The sequence below is a fragment of the Danio aesculapii genome, chromosome 6 (genome assembly GCF_903798145.1).
Source record: "Danio aesculapii chromosome 6, fDanAes4.1, whole genome shotgun sequence".
In the NCBI taxonomy this organism is placed as follows: domain Eukaryota; kingdom Metazoa; phylum Chordata; class Actinopteri; order Cypriniformes; family Danionidae; genus Danio; species Danio aesculapii.
In genome coordinates this window covers 40,145,911-40,164,440 of record NC_079440.1, presented here as the reverse complement: position 1 = coordinate 40,164,440, position 18,530 = coordinate 40,145,911, and the positions used below count along the sequence as shown (strand labels likewise).

The window sequence follows — 18,530 nt, the reverse complement described above, 5'->3', positions numbered from 1 at the left end:
TCTTTCAATAATTATTCTGTAATAATTTTTTTTTATTGATTAAACGGGGAGTACAGAATTATACATAAAACAGTAATCAGGGAATTAACAACAAAAATTAATCATGTACATTAAGTATTTTTTTCAGCAGTTGGGATGTCTTAAGAGCTTTGGGATTACTATGCATAGAAGTCAGGGAATCATAAAAAATGTTTAGATCAATGAAAAATAGTTTACAATTTGGTACAGTCAGCATATTTTGTTTTGTGGATGTGGCACTTTCCAAATAAAATAAGATTTTTTGTTATTTTGTCCATTTCCAATAATCCAGAGTTGCAATCCAAAAATAAAACCATTTTATCAGTTATATTGATAAATTTATAGCACACTTCAAAAAGTATTAAGGAAACTTGGGACGTTTTGTTTAACTACAATTAAAAAATACATGAAGAATTGTTTCCGGTTCCATTTTACAAAAAAACACAAGAATTTAAACCTTCCTTAAACTTACTAATAAAATCATTGCATGGATAATATCGATGTAACATTTTTTTGATTAGTTTCTTTTACTTTATTAGAAATTATGTATTTGAAGAGTTCAGATGCAAAAACAATGTGCCATTTAGAATTGTCTTTTACAAGAAGCATTTTTCTCAGCCCCTTATGTTTATGTTCAGTTATTTCCTATCAAAAACTATAAAAATAACCTATTCTTTGCCACAAAAGCGCAATTATTGAACCTAGACACAGGAGCCTGAGAAAATGTTAATATTAGAAGAAAATTCCAGATGGCACTTTTTGCATCTGAACTCTTCATTTTTTAATACCTGACCAGATATGGAGGGGGGGGGGGGGGGTTTCCACGATAGAAAGGCCCTTAACAGTAAGCTCTGGAAGAAAACCAGATACATAGTTATACATCTTTACAGTTTGAATAAAGTGAAGTAATCTTGGGGAGATACAATGAACATTTATTCATTCAAAGTAATTTTAGTGCTACCAAGTTCACTGTAATTATATAAATCCCCTATATGATTAAATAAGTCTGTAGCAAAAAAAAAAACATTTACATTATCATTCCAAAATATGGACTTGTTTTTGAATACAATATACCGATTGTTCCGAATAATACATGAGTGGAGGGATATTCTGTAATTATTTACTCACTCTCGAAACTAACAACCTGAATGAGTCACCACCATCACTTTTACTGCATCTTTTCCCTATACAATAAAAGTGAACGGTGGATAAGTGTCATCTTTCTCTCTTTTTATTACACCGCCACCTGCTGTTAACAGCTTGAAGCTTCGCTCACACACTTAATGTTGTTGTACTAAATAAATAAGGTTACGAAACTCATAAAATTCAAAAGGAACATATTTATTAATTAAATACTTATACTATTTTGCATTTGTGTTAAAACGCGCTAATTTTACTACATCTATTAGTATTTATTAGCATGATATGACCTGCTTTGACCAGTAGAGGCCGTTACTGTAGCTCTTTTGAATGAACTTCCGGGATGTAGTGTACGTTAACTGTGATTTTCTACATATCTAAAGGAATACCAAAGTCCACAAACCAATGAGGTTTCATCGACAACAATAAATACAAAGAGTGATCTAAAGACTTGTATACACCGTTTATAAACTCGCACACATTTATGGACGAGGCTCCATTCCCAGTCGTTGGTGTTGTGATTGCTGTAGTGTCCAGCTTTATCAATGGATCCACGTTTGTGCTCCAGAAAAAGGGGATACTGCGAGCCCGCAAATCAGGTATTTCACATCCCTATTCAGCCCCAAAGCAAAGTTATACTTCATTATTACATGAAATTGACCACATATCTTATAACAGGTGGGACTTACCTGGCTGACTGTGTGTGGTGGGGTGGGACACTTGCAAGTGAGTAGTTCCTCTCCTATTATAATACCTAAAATCATTGCCATTGTGCTATTATTGAAAGAATGAAGCCTTTTTTTTCATAGTGATTGTTGGACAAATAGGAAATTTTTTGGCCTACAATGTTGCCCCAGCAGTTGTTGTCACCCCTCTTGGTGCCCTTGGAGTCTTGTTTGGGTAATTTTCTTTATTATATTATCTAAGTTGTTGTTGTTGTGGTTTCCTAAGTGAAATTCATTCAATACTGTTGTCTGGGCATTCTCTAAATAACAGCAACGGCATAGTTTGACATTTTAATCACATTTACTGTGAGCTCCTCGAACTGTGAAGCGATTTATGTGATTTTTTTTGTCTTCTCATTGTTAATTAGCGCCGTTCTGGCATCCTGGCTCCTTCAGGAACATCTCAATCTCATAGGGAAACTTGGCTGCGTTTTGTGCTGTTGTGGTTCAGTTGTGCTCATCATTCACTCACCCAAGTCTGAAAATGTCACATCAAGAGCAGAACTAGAGGAGCGACTGATGGACCCAGGTATGGAAAAACATCTCTGATGGAGTCATAATTCATATATTCCCAATGATAGCCCAGTGGTTAAGGAGATAGTCCATTTAAAATTCTGTCATCATCACTTACCTTACCCTCATGTAATTCCAAACATGCATGGCTTTTTTTTTTGTTTGTAACACAAAATAAGATGTTAGCACACAGTTTAAGTTGCTATTGATCATGGAAGCTGAAACCGTTTTCTTACAAGCATTATTAAAGGGGCTATATGTAAGAATATTCAACTGTAAATTGCTTCAGTTTCATACAGCCAAATTCTAAATGTACTTCATAACTTTAGTGTTGTGTATAGGGCTGCAAGATTAATTGAAAAAAGATCACGATTTCGATTCGACCCCCCACACATCATCTCTACGATTCAGCCAATTATATTTTCAAGTTAAGGAGTAGCATAAAGGGGGTCACACAAGTCTTCACATGGTTGTACATATGCTGCACAGCAACGTCAACACCTCCACATGATGTTGAAAGAGTCACATACTGTATTTATAAGGTATAATTCACCATAAAAGGTATTTTCTGTCTAAAGGTAATGATGTATTTGTGGCCGCAAAAGCGCATGTTTGTTTACTTCTGTGTTGTGCAGGAAAATAAATGTTTAACAGTGTCAGTATAACTACTCTAGCCTATATAACATTTAATATAATGCATGAGAGAATGTGATAATGATGTCAATTACTGATATTGAAATTCATAGTTTTACCAGTGAATGAAATGGTCTAATAATGTTGTCAATGACAGATTGCAAGCATATTTCTCAAATGCAATAATTTAACTTTAGAAAAAAAGTCCCTGACCCAGCCACAGTGCATTATCTGCAACAAAGTCCTTGTTCACGAATGCATGAGGCTGTCCAAATTAATAAGACATTTGCAGATGACTCCCCAATACCGCAAGGTGTACCCAACACAAATGGCCTACTGATATTTTGCTTTTATATATTACATTAGGCTATTATTTGTGCATAAACATATGTAGATATAGTAATAAACATACAGTTTGTTTGAAAACTATTTTTTTGTCATACCTACTGCAAACTTATATAAGAGAAAATATTAAATGTGGAAGGGGGTCTTACAATATTTTCCAGGGGAAAAGGGGGGACTCTGGGAAAAAAAAAGTTGGGAACCACTGACTTACAGGAAATCTCCTTTCTTTCTCATTCTGACGCTCTTCACTTCAGCAGACCATCTTGAACATGTTTACATGCCTAAATGCATTGAGCTGCTGTCATGTGACTGGCTGATATTTGTGTTTGGAGCAGTTAAAATGGCCAGTGAGTGTATAGCCCTTTAAAATGATATTATTTTGTGTTCTGTAAAAGAAAGAAAGCCAAACAGGTTTAGAACAACATGTGGATGAGAAAATGAGTACTAATGATAATTTTTGGTGCTCTATCCCTTTAAGAATGCCTGGTCATACAAGACAAAGATTAACTGCGATGCTATGGAAATCATTTAGTATTGTACTTTTGTGCAAATAATTTGGCAGCCGTTTTTTCAAAGGGGGCTATTCCTGCAAATAATGTCAAGTAATTTACTTTGAATAAGAGCATCTGCAAATTGCTACACCTGATGAACAATAGATGACATTTAAAGGTCCGTTTGTTTTCTCTGAAGTCTATTAGTCCCGCTTTGTCGTCATTATAATAATTGATGTGTCGAGGGGCATATGATTAACTCGGTCTCATAAATTGTACCATTCTGTGTTTTTGACATTTCAGTGTTTCAGGTGTACATCTCGCTGGTGGCCATATTATTGATCATACTGATCGGCTGGCTGTCTCCAACTCACGGAAAGTCCAACATTATGGTATATGTGGGCATCTGTTCTCTCCTTGGGAGTTTCACTGTTCCCAGCAGCAAAGGTTTAGGATTGGCTGCTCAAGAGGCCTTCAGTCAAACACCTTCGAGTGACGGCAGAGCATTTTACCTCTTCCTGGGGTTGCTGGGAGTTTTAGTAGTCAGTATTCTTATCCAGTTCACCTTCATCAACAAAGCCTTGGAGAACTTCAGCTCTAACATGTTTGAGGCCATTTACTATGTGACTTTCACCTCCTGTGTCATCCTGGCCTCGGCTGTTCTTTTCAGGGAATGGACAGCACTCGGCATTGTGGACTGTTTGGGTATTTTGTGTGGTTTTGTTACAGTATCAGTGGGTGTTGCCTTATTGCGTATCTCTCAAGAAGCTAAACTTACTTGGAGCCAAACCAAAGCTAAAAAGAACTAACTAATGTTGTGTAAATATTTTTAACAGTAACTGAAAGTGGATATGACGTGTTAACAGTAACTGCTGTAGATCCTGATGAGGGAGATTTTCTATATCAGTTGATTATACCTTTTGTTTGTTTTTTAATATGGGATTTATATTGATTATTATGCAACAAATGTAACTTACTGATGGATAATTTATTTTTAAAATATATTTCCCTTCATTAATATGCTTTTATTTATTTTTAATCCTGAATAAATGGATTTTTAAAAATCAGGTTTATGTGATCTCAATACTTTTATTTATTTTATATATATATATGTTCTTGTTGTGTTTAAATAAACACTTGCAGTGTTTGCTCTGGAAGATTGTGACCGTTGTGGTCAGTCTACCATTAATAATTCAATGTAATTGTAAGCATGGCATGACGGCCAGTAGGGGCTGATTTCCTTACCTTTGTACACAACAGTTGGCTTCCTAGTCGATGGACTCCATCCTGATCCCGTCACACAGGAAAAGGGAAATAATTCCATTCCCATTTGTGAGTTATTTTTATGAATTCCACAATGGAGCACTTATTGCATATATAATTTATCTATTTGTTTTCTTTTTATCGTTTTATTTTAATACATACTATCAGCTGTGGTTGTTTACCCCGGACTCGTAGTTAGGGTGCCTACATGTTCAAGATGCCTCCTCCTTATATTTTATCAGTGTTAATTCACGTATGTTTATACTTTAAACTGTACATTTTTTATTGATCTGTGGGAAATACGAAAGTTTTATTGCCAAAAAGATTCTTGGAGTTACTGCATCTGACTCAACATTTACCTGTATGACTACTGAACGTAACCAAGCGGCAACCTCCTGCTCTCCCTCGGGAAGCCAATACGGAAGTAACTGAAACTGCAATTCATCAAAATTCCGCTAGTCCTGGCTCCATAATAGAGCAAGTGGCAATTGAGCCCACTGTTAGAATGGCCAACTTTACAGCAGAAAAAAAGGTGTTTACAGCCTGGTACAAAGAACGATTTTGGTTCATATAGCTATTATTACCCTCCATGACAACTGTGAGGGGGGTGAATTTTTTTATAACTCATCCATTTCCTTTATATTAGGTTATATGAAGTTTGCATAATTAAGGGCGTGGCCACTTGAGTGACAGCTAGGTCTCGCTGGTCGCCGTCACTTCACCTCAGCTGAATCCGGCAGATTAGCCACTGATCTCGGCATATTCATCGTATTTTTGTGTTGTTTTATGTGGCTTTACACAGTCAGCTGCCTTTTGGACTTATTTCTTACAATTATCAGATGATATGGGATGCTGTGTGCACTTAATTGTGCTCACAAACCATTCACGTGGCCTCGTTTCCCATGTGAGTAAAGTTATATACTTGTATACCATCTCTATAATGTATTTGTTTTATTTAAGATCATTTATCATTAATATTTTTCTTTAGACCCGTAAAGCACTCCAGAATGTGACAGATTGATTAGCTGTAGGCTCTAGAACAGTCACCTGAAGCGTTGTCATACAGTGTTGTGCTGGATTTTATCAATAGTCTTGCATTTACTAACACACACACACATCTGAAGTGTTTGGAAGTATTTCGCGTTTACCTCCTGTAGAAAAACGTCATAAGAACAATGTTTAGTGGCTCACTGTATTACTACAGTGTTTTTGAAAGTCTAATCACTTTACTGATATAGTGTACAGCCAAGCACATGTGGTCAGAACACAAACGAGTCGCAGGTAATAGAGTATTAAGCGTTTCTCCCAAAGTAAAGTCTGTCTGCCAGGTCTAAGCAAAGTGCGCCCACTCTCCGCCTCTTTGCCCTTGTTTGGTATCCCGCCGTGGGTGCGATGACGCGCGAACAAAATGGCGACGGTTGGCCGCGCCTACTTGTGGCTTCTTTTGCGCTCTTCAGAAACCTATGGGTGACGTCACGGATACTCCGTCCATATATTTTACAGTCTATGAACGTAACTCATAGTACGTAACTAGTTCAACAACAACTACTCGCATGCTTTTAACACCAACAGAGGAGAGGGGGGATTTAACATATTTGTAGCTAAAACAAGTTTTTTTTCAATGATGGCAAACTATTACTTTATATTTAGCTACAGCGGGTGAAAGGAAGACTTCAAGACAGGACGTGAAGTGATAGACCAATCAAAAGAGAGATTCTGTTCTGCGCATGCGCACACGGATCATATTTTACTCTACCGCTGCAGATCCGACTCATTGCATTTAATCGGCTCTTTTGAACAATTCATTTCGAAGCTAACCATTCAGTCATTATTTTACATGATTAGATGCAACATCCTGAAGCCCTTGCCAATAAAGACATTTAGTCTGAATAGTCATATAGAACCTAAATAGATTTTGCTTTGACATAAATATATTTTTCCATACTTTTCAAGAAATTCCAAAGGGCTTAAGACAGTAAAGGTGTAAATTTATTATATTAATGACTTATATTTTGTTAATAATTACCTGTAAATTAGCTTTTCTGTTTGTGATCCTGGCAAAGAAAATAAAAAGATTCAGTTGATCTATGGGGGAAGTGTTCGGATTGTTTTTTAACCGGTTCAATCGATTCGTTGAAAAGATCCGAGTCAAAAGAACAATTCTCGCGAATCGGAACATCGCTATGGTGTAGGAGGATCTGAACGGGCTCGCGTCAACATCGCGTCTGAATTCATGGTCGCGAGAAAAATGTGAAAGTCAAATCCTTGAAATCCCAGTGACCGGACAGAATGTCGAGCTGATTGCTGGAATACATCTAGGTACTCTGAATGACTCTGACTTCCGTTAACCACGCGTGTGTTTTTGCTTTGAATTACGATGCTAATTGGCTAGGCTATCCGGCTGGGTTTGGCTGTATGAATAAGGTAATTGTCATGCTGTCATGTCAAGAAGATCTCGCCTAATGTCGCGACAACGAAATGCTGACCCTTAAGATAGAGAGCTGCTTTACAATTGAGAAAAATAAGACATGAGATGTTGTACGAGTCAGTGGTCGTCCTAAATTATACTGTAAAGTTTGCTGGATCAGCTGTATGCTCATGTCTCGCGCCTTAAAGGGATAGTTCACCCAAAATTACAATCCTGTCATTATTTACTCTCATTTATATTAATACATTATCTTTTTCCGTGAACAGTACTTTACAAAACTGTATTAAGATATACAATTACAATCTCAATAGAGAAAACTGAAGGGAAATGACGGGAAGAAAATGATTCTTCATCTCTAGGATGACTGATCAATGCTGATAATGTTCCCTTCATGTCAACATGTGTAGTAGGACTTCGAGCCGGCGTGGTTTATAGCGTCATTTATTGCCCTGCTTATGTCATCATGCAAGGCAGCTATTGTTCATCCTGTCGTTTCTTCATTCCGCGTCTGAACGGTGTGTGTGTGTGTTGTCATGAATGTAACCCATGGTCTTATGAGCTGCAATGTGTGTGGTGTTACTTCTAAAAATGGTAGGATTCAGATTAAAATTCTCACAACTTGAAACTTTTTACATAATTCTGACATTTATTTTTTTAACAGGTTTTGCAGTTGGCCAGGACTGTTCCTCTGGATTGAATCTTTTGTGCGTGTATGTCAATGTGACCAAAGGAAACTTAACCAACGGCACTATGGGTCAAGACAGAGGAAAATACGATTTCTATATAGGCCTCGCTTTGGCCATAAGCTCCAGTATATTTATTGGCGGTAGCTTCATCTTAAAAAAGAAAGGACTCCTTCGTCTGGCCAGGAAGGGATCTATGCGGGCAGGTTTGTTTCTTTCTGTAATCCTTCAATCTCATAGTGTAGGTAACACATATGCAGCTCTGTCAGAGAGGTTTAACAGGTATGGGTGGGATGTTTTGTTGGCACATACCTGTTCGGTAGATGTCATTGTTTAAACTTAAGGGTGCAGCACAGTTCAGATCACTTCCCACAATTTATATTAATCATTAACTCTGTTTCCATGTCATTGACTTTAACATACTCTGACATTTAACCCTGTATGAACTCATGTCGACTGTTTTATTGTTGTGAGGTTAACTATAATTGATCGCTTTTCACTTTTATTAAGTCACAAATCGTATTCGTTGTTTATTCCAGTTTTGGAATGGATTAGGATAATTTAGTTGACAGAAAAACCAAAAGTGTAACTGTTTTAATCATCTCTGATGAATTTAAGTACCTCAGGTTCATTACAAATAACAACTAAGGTGTTTAACTTAGTTATACCTTTTAAAACAAACAAACAAACAACAAATGTTAGAGCAGGCTTTCAGATTGTGATGATAAAAGATTACATTTAGCATTGCTGAATGTACTGTATTGTATTGGTCTTAATCTGAATATGTAAAATCTTATTTATAACTAATATTATAACAGTCTGTTAAGCATATATTTAGTTTATTAAAATTTTGGAAGGGTTTTTGAAAGTTATGTTAAAACAATATACAGTATTCACAACTAGGGTCTGCTTGTTTTGGCACATTTAAAATTTGTGGCTAAGAAATATTCAATTAGAATTAGTTTTTTTTGATGGGTCAAGTAAAAATATATTTTTTCTGCTGGACCATTAAAATAAATCCTTAGCAGCTTGCAATATATGAGTCTAAAATTTCATTCTTGATGGTCTAAGTCTTCAATTTGACTGTGAAACCTGCAGAAACCCTGTATTAGGCCAGTGCAGATTTATAAAACTTGAATTTGGATTGCATGTATAAACTTTTTTTACTTTCACAAATGTTCAGAAGTTAGTTTTTTTTAAGTAAAACTTAAGTATGTAGAGATGCGTTACATTGATTACAGGTGACTGACGGCTTTAAAATATTTCTTTCATTAAACAATCCTGAACAAAAATGATAGTTCACCAAAAATATAAAGCTTTAAAGCACTAAGAATTGTAGCTGGTAATAATTCAGCTTCACCATCACAGTAATGAGTTGCATTTTAATGATAATTTACTTCAGCTGTTCAAAATAATGTGCAACATTTCTGTTTTTTAGCATTCCAAAAATAAACAAGCTTAATGAACGAGAGACATCAAAGTAATTTTTAAATATCCTACCAACTGCAGACTTACCATTCACTATAAAAAATGCTGGGTTCCACACAATTCCTTCATGTTGATTTTTGTGGATTGAACATAAAACAATTAAGTTGTCTCCCAAGAAACTCAAGATTTGTGTTGATTTAACTCATTTTAAATAAGTAGTTTGAATAAGGAGCAAAAATCATTTTTTGAGTGTACAGGACCATACACTGAATAAAATGCTGGGTTCCACACAAACAATTTGTGTTGGGACAACATGAAGGAATTAAGTTCACTTATTGGTTTTTACAAATTTAAGTAGATTTTACGTTAAACGATTAAGTTAAACTCAATAATTGTGTTGTTTCAGCTAATCTTAAATAAGTAGTTTGAACAAACTGCAAACCTAATTTTTTGAGTACATAGTCAAGAGAATATTGATCCTCTATTCAGCATAATACAAAGTTCATTGTTTGTAAACTGTGATGTCGTTTTCCTCTCCGTGACAGTTAGTTATTTGGATTTTTACAGTTAAAATCATTTCTTAGGAATTGTAATTTTTGTATAATCAAATAGTTATGAGTTTTTGTAATGGACTATGGTGAAAAATGGAGAGTAGGGTACGCAATTAACGCCTTCCACCCTCATATACAGTGCCCATATTCGAAATGCAATGCAACTGTATTGTGGAATAATGTTGAAATGTTAATCATCTTGCTTTTCAGGGCAAGGAGGTCATGCATACTTAAAAGAATGGCTTTGGTGGGCCGGCTTGTTGTCAAGTAGGTGACATTGATTAAACCACTGCTCGTGTGCACTATATATTTATCCTGTTTTGTGGTTGCGCTCATTGGAAGTAACTTGTCTTATGTCTGCTTTGACAGTGGGGGCCGGTGAAGCTGCCAATTTTGCCGCATACGCCTTCGCTCCCGCCACCCTTGTTACTCCCCTCGGCGCTCTCAGTGTGCTAGTCAGGTTTGGATTTTTCTGATTATCAAAAACCTGTTGGATTTTAGTGGTCCAGGAAGCGGAAAGGATAGTAGAAATGCAGCTTTGTTTGAGACTAATGACATTGATGTCTCTCACGGAGTGCTGTAGTGTGATTCATGTGGGAGGTTTAGCAGTTCTGTGTGGTTTCCTTTTTGTGTATTGAAAGGAAGTACAAGCATCAGCTTCACAAAGTGCTACATATTTTAAATATTTAATGTCAAAGTCTTAAAGGTGTTAACTTCTCAAAAGGACCAAAGCAAGCTAAAACACAAGACTTGACACATGCCTGTTTCAGTACAAAGCCAAAATGAGCATTATTAAACGTTTTAGGGGAAAGGATTTTGATTGAAATATTTTCTTAAAAAAACAGGATATAAAATTTCCTGAAAATATAAAAACCTTAAAATAAAACAAGGTTACTTTTACTGTGATTTGAACTTAAAATGTTCATTGAGATTTGTTCTATGAAGATAATTTTGGTTAGGTAAGTCTTAAAACATTTAGTAGTTCTGAAAACCCTTATACAGTTAATAATTATTTGTTGTGAACAATGAGCCACCTTCAAAAAAATAAAAACTAGGGCACATAAAATAGATGTTAAATATGCAGTCTCTAAATTATCTCATTAATTTCATATATACACTCACTGTTCACTTACATGAACCTTACTACTGTATTAATGAGCTGGATCCACTATTGAGTTCAGAGCTATTTTAATGGGATAGTTCACCCAAATAAATAGTTTACTCACTGTTGTTTCAAACATGTTTGTCTATCTTCTGTTGAAAACAAAAGAAGATATTTTGAAGAAAGCTTAATCTCTAAGCATTCCTTCTATTTTCAGCTTTCTTCAAAATATTGTCTTTTGTATTCATTCATTTTCCTTCGCTTAGTCCCTTGTCTATCAGGGGTCATCACCGCGGAATGAATCGCCAACTATTCCAGCATTTGTTTTATGCAGCGGATGCCCTTCCAGCCACAACCCAGTACAGGGAAACACCCATACATTCACAAATGCACTCATACACTATGGCCAATTTTGTTTACCCAATTCACCTATAGCGCATGTCTTTGGACTGTGGGGGAAACCGGAGCACCACAGAGGAAACCCACGTGAACATGAGGAGAATATGCAAACTCCACACAGAAATGCCAACTGATCCAGCTGGGACTCTAACCAGTGACCTTCTTGCTGTGAGGCAACAGTGCTAACCACTGAGCCATCGTACTGCCGTCTTTTGTGTTCAGCGGAAGAGGGAAAAAAACCTCATGCACCACTTGAGGAAGAGTAAAGAGTCACTTTTGGGTGAACTGTTTCTTTAATGCTGTGTGGCTTAGATTCAAGATACTGAAAACATTCCTCAGAGATTTTGGATTATATTGAAATGATTGCATCTTAGTCACTTCCGATTTGTAGGCTGCACATGCAGGATGCAAATCTCCTATTCCACCTCCAAAGGTGCTCTATTTGATTGAGGTCTGGTGCTTTTGCAGGTCATTTGAGTACAGTGAACATATATTTTAACAATAAAATTCTTTGAGATCATTTAATTTTTGTATAATTCTGCTAGAAGTAAGGCATCTCAAGGTTGGTACACCGATAACAAAGAGATGGACGCCGCCTGCAACAATACAGAGATAGGCTGTGGATTTTAGTTTGGTACTAAAGTGCTCTAAATATGCACAGGGTATCTGTGGGGTCTTAAAAAGTATTAAAAGTTGATAAATCAATGTAGAGAAATTTAAGGCCCTTAAAAAGTATTAAAAAGTCTTAAATGCTATTTTGCAAGGTATTATATTTTACATAATTTTTGATTATACAATGTATGGTTGTATGATAAAGTTTGGCTAAATTAAATCTGCTAATATCAGGATGCTGTATAGTTTGTGAAATCAATGAAATCCTACTAGATTTGACCCTCATGCTGCTTTGTTTACTGCAGTAATCAAGGCAACACTATTCTGCAGTTCTATAGGTGCCAACCTGCTGAATTAGCTAGATTTAATATATTTTTATTCAGTATATGAATAATGTTTTAGTTTTAGATTAGTTTCCTACATTAATATTTAGTAAATATACTGCAAGTTAAAATCTCACCACTGTTTCCGGTTGAAACCTAAAGTGGTTATAAGGTCTTAAAATGTATGGAAAGAGTCTTAAAAGGGATTGAATTTCACTCTGATTCCTGTATATACTCTGTATGCGTTTTTATCAGCTTCAAGCACTTATAAAATGTCATTCTCTTCTGACCTCTACATCAATGCATTTTCACCCACAGAACTGCTACTCACTGGATATTTGTTTTCTTTTTAAACCATTCTCTGGAAACCCCAGAGATTAGTGTGAAAGCCCCAGTAGATCAGCCCATCTGACACCAACAACCATGATTACTGTACATGATTCAAAATCACTTTTTGTTGCTAAGTTTAAATTTTAGAAGGTCATTTTGAACATGTCTACATTCCTAAATGCATTGAGTTGCCATGTAGTAGATAATTGTGTTCATTCAGCAGGCACTGATATGGAATTTTTGATAACTTAACCGATAACTCTTACGATTTGGAGGCCAATAGTCGATAAATATACTTTTTTTTTCTGCATGATTAAAAACTAAAGGCAAACGAATAAAGCGAACAACTGTTATTATTTTACCTTAACTTCAGAAAAGCTTGAACTCATATCTGAACTTTTTAAAGTAACTGTTCAATTCTAGGGCCAACTTTCTTTTATATAAATAAAATCTAATGCCAAAATAAAACATAAATAAATCAACTAAATCATTCATTGTACAATAAACAAAATCGAAATAGTATCCACTAAATCACCAATAAAATTATAAAAAAGTGAGGGGGTTCAGCCAACCGAAATAATACATAATTTATTGTCTTAAAGATATCCAACTAATTTTGTAATCTGACCAATCCACTTGTTAAGTGTGACGTCACGCGGGTCCAAGCACTCTTATCAAACTGTATGGGGAGACTCATCAAATGGTAATAATGAATGTTTACAAAGCGCTGTAATACTTTGGAAAATCACGATCGCAATATATATCTGTGTGTGTGTGTGTGTGTATATATATATATATATATATATATATATATATATATATATATATATATATATATATATATATATCTCATGCATCCCTAATGTTAATGAGCAGCTAAAGATAAATAAAATGGCTGATGAATGTGTGTTTATATGTATATGTTATTACTTGTATAGTATTCATTTCCAAATTACTTTAGGAGTCATCTCTACTAAATACTTATGGATGGTCTAGATATTAAAATATTATAGATGCATTTATGTCTGCTGATCTGTGTATATATGTGTATGAATGTCTGTAATGAGTCATCTCATAATGCTTTGGCCTTTAGTTCAGAAGTTGTTCAAACAAAAATGAAAATTTAGATGACTCACAATGACTTGAGGGTGAGTAAATACCTTGATTAATCTGAATTAAAGTGTTGCTGTTTTTGCAGTGCGGTACTGTCTTCGCACTTCCTGACCGAGAGGTTAAACCTGCATGGGAAGCTGGGCTGTCTGCTGAGTATCCTGGGCTCAACTACCATGGTGATCCATGCACCTAAGGAGGAGGAGATCGACAGTCTCGAGGACATGGCCAAAAAACTAGTTGATCCAGGTAAACTATGACATGTGGAAACAATGAAGGACTTTCTGGAATGCAACTTTTTTTTTGTTGTTTTTGTTTTTTTAAATAGAACTCAGCAGCGCAAATAGAAACATGTAATGGAGAAGTTGAGTTCTTGTGCTCTTCATTAAATATGAAATAAGCTAAAGGAAATATGCCTGCAGTTAATAAGACAGTGAATTGGGTGAAAAAGAAAGAAGTCTTATGCTCACCAGGGATAAATTTATAAAATCAAATAAAGTAATAGTATTAGTTTCATTATTAGAATTGAAGTCATTTATTTTTTTGAATGTTAATATTTAAAGTAATTTATATTATATATCTTCAGTGATCCAATAATCCTTCAGAATTCAATCAGATTTTCTGTTCAAGAAATATTTCTTTGGCTTTCTAATAATTTTTTAGGATTATCTGAGGAGTAAACTGCTTAAAGTAAAGTCTTTAAATTTGTTACATTTTTTTCTGTGAGTAATACATACAACTAGAACAAAATTAGTTTCTTTTCCACTGACGTCTTTTGGAAAAGACTTTGGTTTTTTAGATTGTAGCATGCTGTCAGTGCTGCAGTCATCCATGTCTGACTAAGGCAATGTTAACAAAACATCTAAATCACAAACAACACCCGCTATGAGCTCAAGCAAAGATCGTTCCTTTACATTACAGTGGCAGATAGTTCAAGCAGCACTTGGTCATGGGAACTAGTCACATGTAAACATTCTTACACATTTTGACTCTCAGCAGGAAGATCAGATACTGGAAAAACCACCTAACTGGAACTAGATTGAATCTTTTTGACTTAAAGTGTTAGTTCACTCAAACAGTTATTATTTAAAAAAAAAAATTACTCACCCTCATGTCATTTTAACCTCCCTGAGATCTTCGCTTATCCTCAAAACACAAATTAAGATATTTTAGATGAAATCCGAGAGCTCTCCCATCCTCAGAGTCTAGAGAACGATATCTTCAAAATATGCTTTCAGTGGTTCAATCAGAGCTAGGACAATACTTTTGTGCACAGATAAAACAAAAATAACTTAAGAATAAATAAATAACTCCTCAGTGTCAGTATAGGGCACGTGTTCATGTGTGGCACTCGGAAACCCATATGATTTGTTCCAAATGGAGGAAGTCACACGAGAATCCAGGGTATTGAATGGGCAAAAACTGTGTAACAATCATTATGGCGAATGAAGCTCCGCCTTGTAGTATAGGAACCAATCAATCGCTTTATACTGACGATTCACCAGAGGATGGCCTCAGACCAGATGTGAGTTTCTGCAGATTTTATGTGATTTGAAAGTTTAGAAATGAAACTAAAGAGACAGATGTTGTCTAATTTTATTGGTGTTTCTTAATTTTATTGGTGATTCCTAATATGAAATTTAATCATAAGCTTTGCAAGCAATTTTGGAGAATTTGATGTTTCCCCATTCAAATAGAATGCCCAAGGTGGCCAGAAAATTAAATGACTTTCCTTAATACATCAGTGCTCATGCACCCTATACTGACACTGAAGAGAAGCAGCTGTTGAATACTGTTGTCAATTTTGTTTTATGTGCACTTGATAATATTCCAGCTTGATTGAACCACTTAAGAAATGGACACAGTTTTGATGGTTTTCTGTTACCAATTCTGGACAATTGAACGAATCAAAATCAATACTGTTTATGGAGGATGAGGGAGCTCTCAGATTACTTTTTAAGTAGTATGTGTATGTACTCACAGCAAAATAACACACTAAATAATAATAATTGAAGGCAAAAGCCCACACTGTCTGATTACCTGACTGTTCTTTAAGCCGCCATCTTGGATCCTACTTGAGCAGGAGTGCCGCACCTCGGTCATGGAAGGCCAGTGTCCAGCATAGTTTAGCTCCAGCTTCCTTCAACACACCTGAAGTTTCTATTATACCTAGAAAGAGCTCGATAAGCTGGTTCAGGTGTCTCATTTGGGTTGAAACAAAACTGCAGGACATTAGCCCTCCAGAGCTGAGTTTGGTCTTCCCTGCACTGAGGGTAATTATTGACAATTAAAATGTTTGTTAAGGTTTTTAAAGTAATATTATATGAGGATGTTGGATCAGCATAACTTAAACATTCTTAAGTGTATAATCCCACACCTCACATTTTTGAACAGTTGCGTACAGAAATATTTGTGTTGCTAAAACAAATGTTACTTCAGGGATTGTTCTGTTAAATATAACTAATCACATTTGTTACCTTCTCTCCCAGGCTTTGTGGTCTTTGCGACAGCTGTCATCATCATTGCTCTCATATTCATCTTCGTATTGGGTCCTCGCCACGGCCAGACCAACATCCTGGTCTACATCACCATCTGCTCTGTGATTGGTGCCCTGTCCGTCTCCTGCGTCAAAGGATTGGGCATCGCGATTAAAGAGGCCATCGCTGGGAAGCCAGTGTTGCGAAACCCGCTGGCCTGGCTGCTGCTTCTGAGCCTGATAGCCTGTGTTAGCACGCAGATCAACTACCTGAACAAAGCGCTGGACATCTTTAACACGTCTCTAGTGACGCCCATTTACTATGTGTTCTTCACCACCTCAGTGCTCTCCTGCTCTGCCATATTGTTCAAAGAATGGGAGCACATGGGCGTCGATGACATCATTGGCACCCTGAGTGGCTTCGTTACAATTATTGTGGGCATTTTCCTTCTGCATGCCTTTAAGGACGTTAGCATTAGCTTGGCGACTCTGGCTGTGTCCATCAGGAAGGACGAGAGGAACGGGCCTGTATCCAACGGCATGGTGGCTCACAACCACTCCAATTACGAGCTGCTACGTAATGAAGTCACAGAGGACTTTGAGGACCGAGAGTCCGGGTTGTCTTTTGACAGCGTCTCCAGAAGAAACGGCACCATGACGGTCTCTTAGGTTCAAGGAGGGACCCGGAGAAAATGTTTCGGCTGCTCTGTGGACATTTAGCGTTTTTATTTTCCTTTTAAGATATGAAATAAAACCTAAGACAATCAACTCTAAAAGCAAAAAAGAAAGAGAAAAAGAAAAAAGATGGACCAATCGATTGTACTAAAGGTTTTGTTTTTCTTTGTTTCAGACTAGACTACATGGTATGCTTCATCTCATTCCTCATGTAGCACTGTAAATATACAACTGTATGTTTTTAAGAGACTTTTGTTATATTTTATGTACAGATATCTGTATTTACATGCACTGAGTTTCTTTCTACGAAATCGTAGTTGCTTTGAATTTGTAATAAAGACATTAAAAGGGGACTGACCTTGAGAAGACCTTGTCAGTTCATCAACAGTCTAAATGTACTGTAGGTTGATAGCTAAAAAGACTATACATACATACATACATATACATAGTAGTGCAGTTCCAAACGTTTTTATCCAGCTAAAATCTTTACACCCTAAAATTAGGGTAAAAAGTTTAGTCTTATAAAAGTTCCTCACAGCAGCCAAAGGTAATGCTAGCAGATAAAAATCCATTACATTATTGTCTAATGCCACGTTAAGAAGTCTAGTCCATTATGAAACATCTAAATTTAGTCGACGAGTGTAAAATTGAATCAAATATACGAACGAATTTAGCTACAATTTGAATTTTGGTGCTCTACCGGCCTTCATTTCTTTGTGGCTTTGACGAGTCACGCAGTTAAGACTAAAGTTACTTCGCGCCAGGGAAAATAGTCCCAATATAAACACTCATTATAGGCTCACTGTAGAGATTTAGGTCTATAATATTTAAAAAATGATTATCTCTGCAGTGAACAGGATCAAGACTTGAGAGGAAAACTATTTGTTGTGACAAACTAAAACGCGTGACTGGAATAACGATATAATGATATGTGCACTATCAATATAGATTTGCGAATTGCGCTTTATTCATCTTGTTTTGCCTTCATAAAGAGGTCGTCTTTTGTCACAAAACGTCAACGAAATATTGACTAGCACGTTTCTAGTTCGTTGCAATCCCCCAGTCTCAGGTGAGTAAACGTGATTTGTATTTTGTGTAAACAACACGGTTGAAAACAAATTAGCCCCTCTGTGATATTTCTTAAATATATTACAAGTGCAACTAAGTTCTTCTCAGCACATTTAAACAACCATTTTATAAGCAGTTTCTTTTGTCTTTGCCATAATAACAGTACATACTATTTTACAAGACGCTATTTTCAAGTATTCAACAGTGCTATTTGTTG

The 18,530-nt window shown here is 36.0% G+C and overlaps 2 protein-coding genes across 5 annotated transcripts; both read left to right on the top strand.

Moving 5' to 3' along the window:
• The first annotated feature begins 1,494 nt into the window (after positions 1-1,494).
• On the top strand, positions 1,495-4,877 carry nipa1 (NIPA magnesium transporter 1). Its single transcript, XM_056459105.1, has 5 exons — positions 1,495-1,757; positions 1,837-1,884; positions 1,968-2,058; positions 2,252-2,412; positions 4,169-4,877. The coding sequence occupies exons 1-5, from the start codon at positions 1,643-1,645 to the stop codon at positions 4,672-4,674; spliced, it is 921 nt and encodes a 306-aa protein (XP_056315080.1). The 5' UTR covers positions 1,495-1,642; the 3' UTR covers positions 4,675-4,877.
• A 239-nt stretch (positions 4,878-5,116) lies between these two features.
• nipa2 (NIPA magnesium transporter 2) lies at positions 5,117-17,639 on the top strand. Of its 4 annotated transcripts, none has more exons than XM_056460166.1 (6): positions 5,117-5,197; positions 8,218-8,445; positions 10,429-10,485; positions 10,588-10,678; positions 14,183-14,343; positions 16,584-17,639. In XM_056460166.1, the coding sequence occupies exons 2-6, from the start codon at positions 8,307-8,309 to the stop codon at positions 17,237-17,239; spliced, it is 1,104 nt and encodes a 367-aa protein (XP_056316141.1). In that variant the 5' UTR covers positions 5,117-5,197; positions 8,218-8,306; the 3' UTR covers positions 17,240-17,639. The 4 variants fall into 4 exon arrangements, with proteins under 4 accessions (XP_056316141.1, XP_056316140.1, XP_056316139.1 ...); XM_056460165.1 differs by lacking the exon at positions 5,117-5,197 and adding an exon at positions 7,326-7,447; XM_056460164.1 differs by lacking the exon at positions 5,117-5,197 and adding an exon at positions 7,458-7,552.
• The last annotated feature ends 891 nt before the right edge of the window (positions 17,640-18,530 follow it).

What these genes read in the sequence shown, in the direction of transcription:
- nipa1 (XM_056459105.1), top strand. Translation starts at nt 1,643, where the DNA reads ATGGACGAGGCTCCATTCCCAGTCGTTGGTGTTGTGATTGCTGTAGTG. An exon ending in ACTGCGAGCCCGCAAATCAG is followed by an intron (nt 1,758 to 1,836) that starts GTATTTCACATC and finishes ATCTTATAACAG; the next exon opens with GTGGGACTTACCTGGCTGAC. An exon ending in GTGGGGTGGGACACTTGCAA is followed by an intron (nt 1,885 to 1,967) that starts GTGAGTAGTTCC and finishes TTTTTTTCATAG; the next exon opens with TGATTGTTGGACAAATAGGA.
- nipa2 (XM_056460163.1), top strand. Translation starts at nt 8,090, where the DNA reads ATGAATGTAACCCATGGTCTTATGAGCTGCAATGTGTGTGGTGTTACT. An exon ending in GCTCTCAGTGTGCTAGTCAG is followed by an intron (nt 10,679 to 14,182) that starts GTTTGGATTTTT and finishes CTGTTTTTGCAG; the next exon opens with TGCGGTACTGTCTTCGCACT. An exon ending in CAAAAAACTAGTTGATCCAG is followed by an intron (nt 14,344 to 16,583) that starts GTAAACTATGAC and finishes CTTCTCTCCCAG; the next exon opens with GCTTTGTGGTCTTTGCGACA.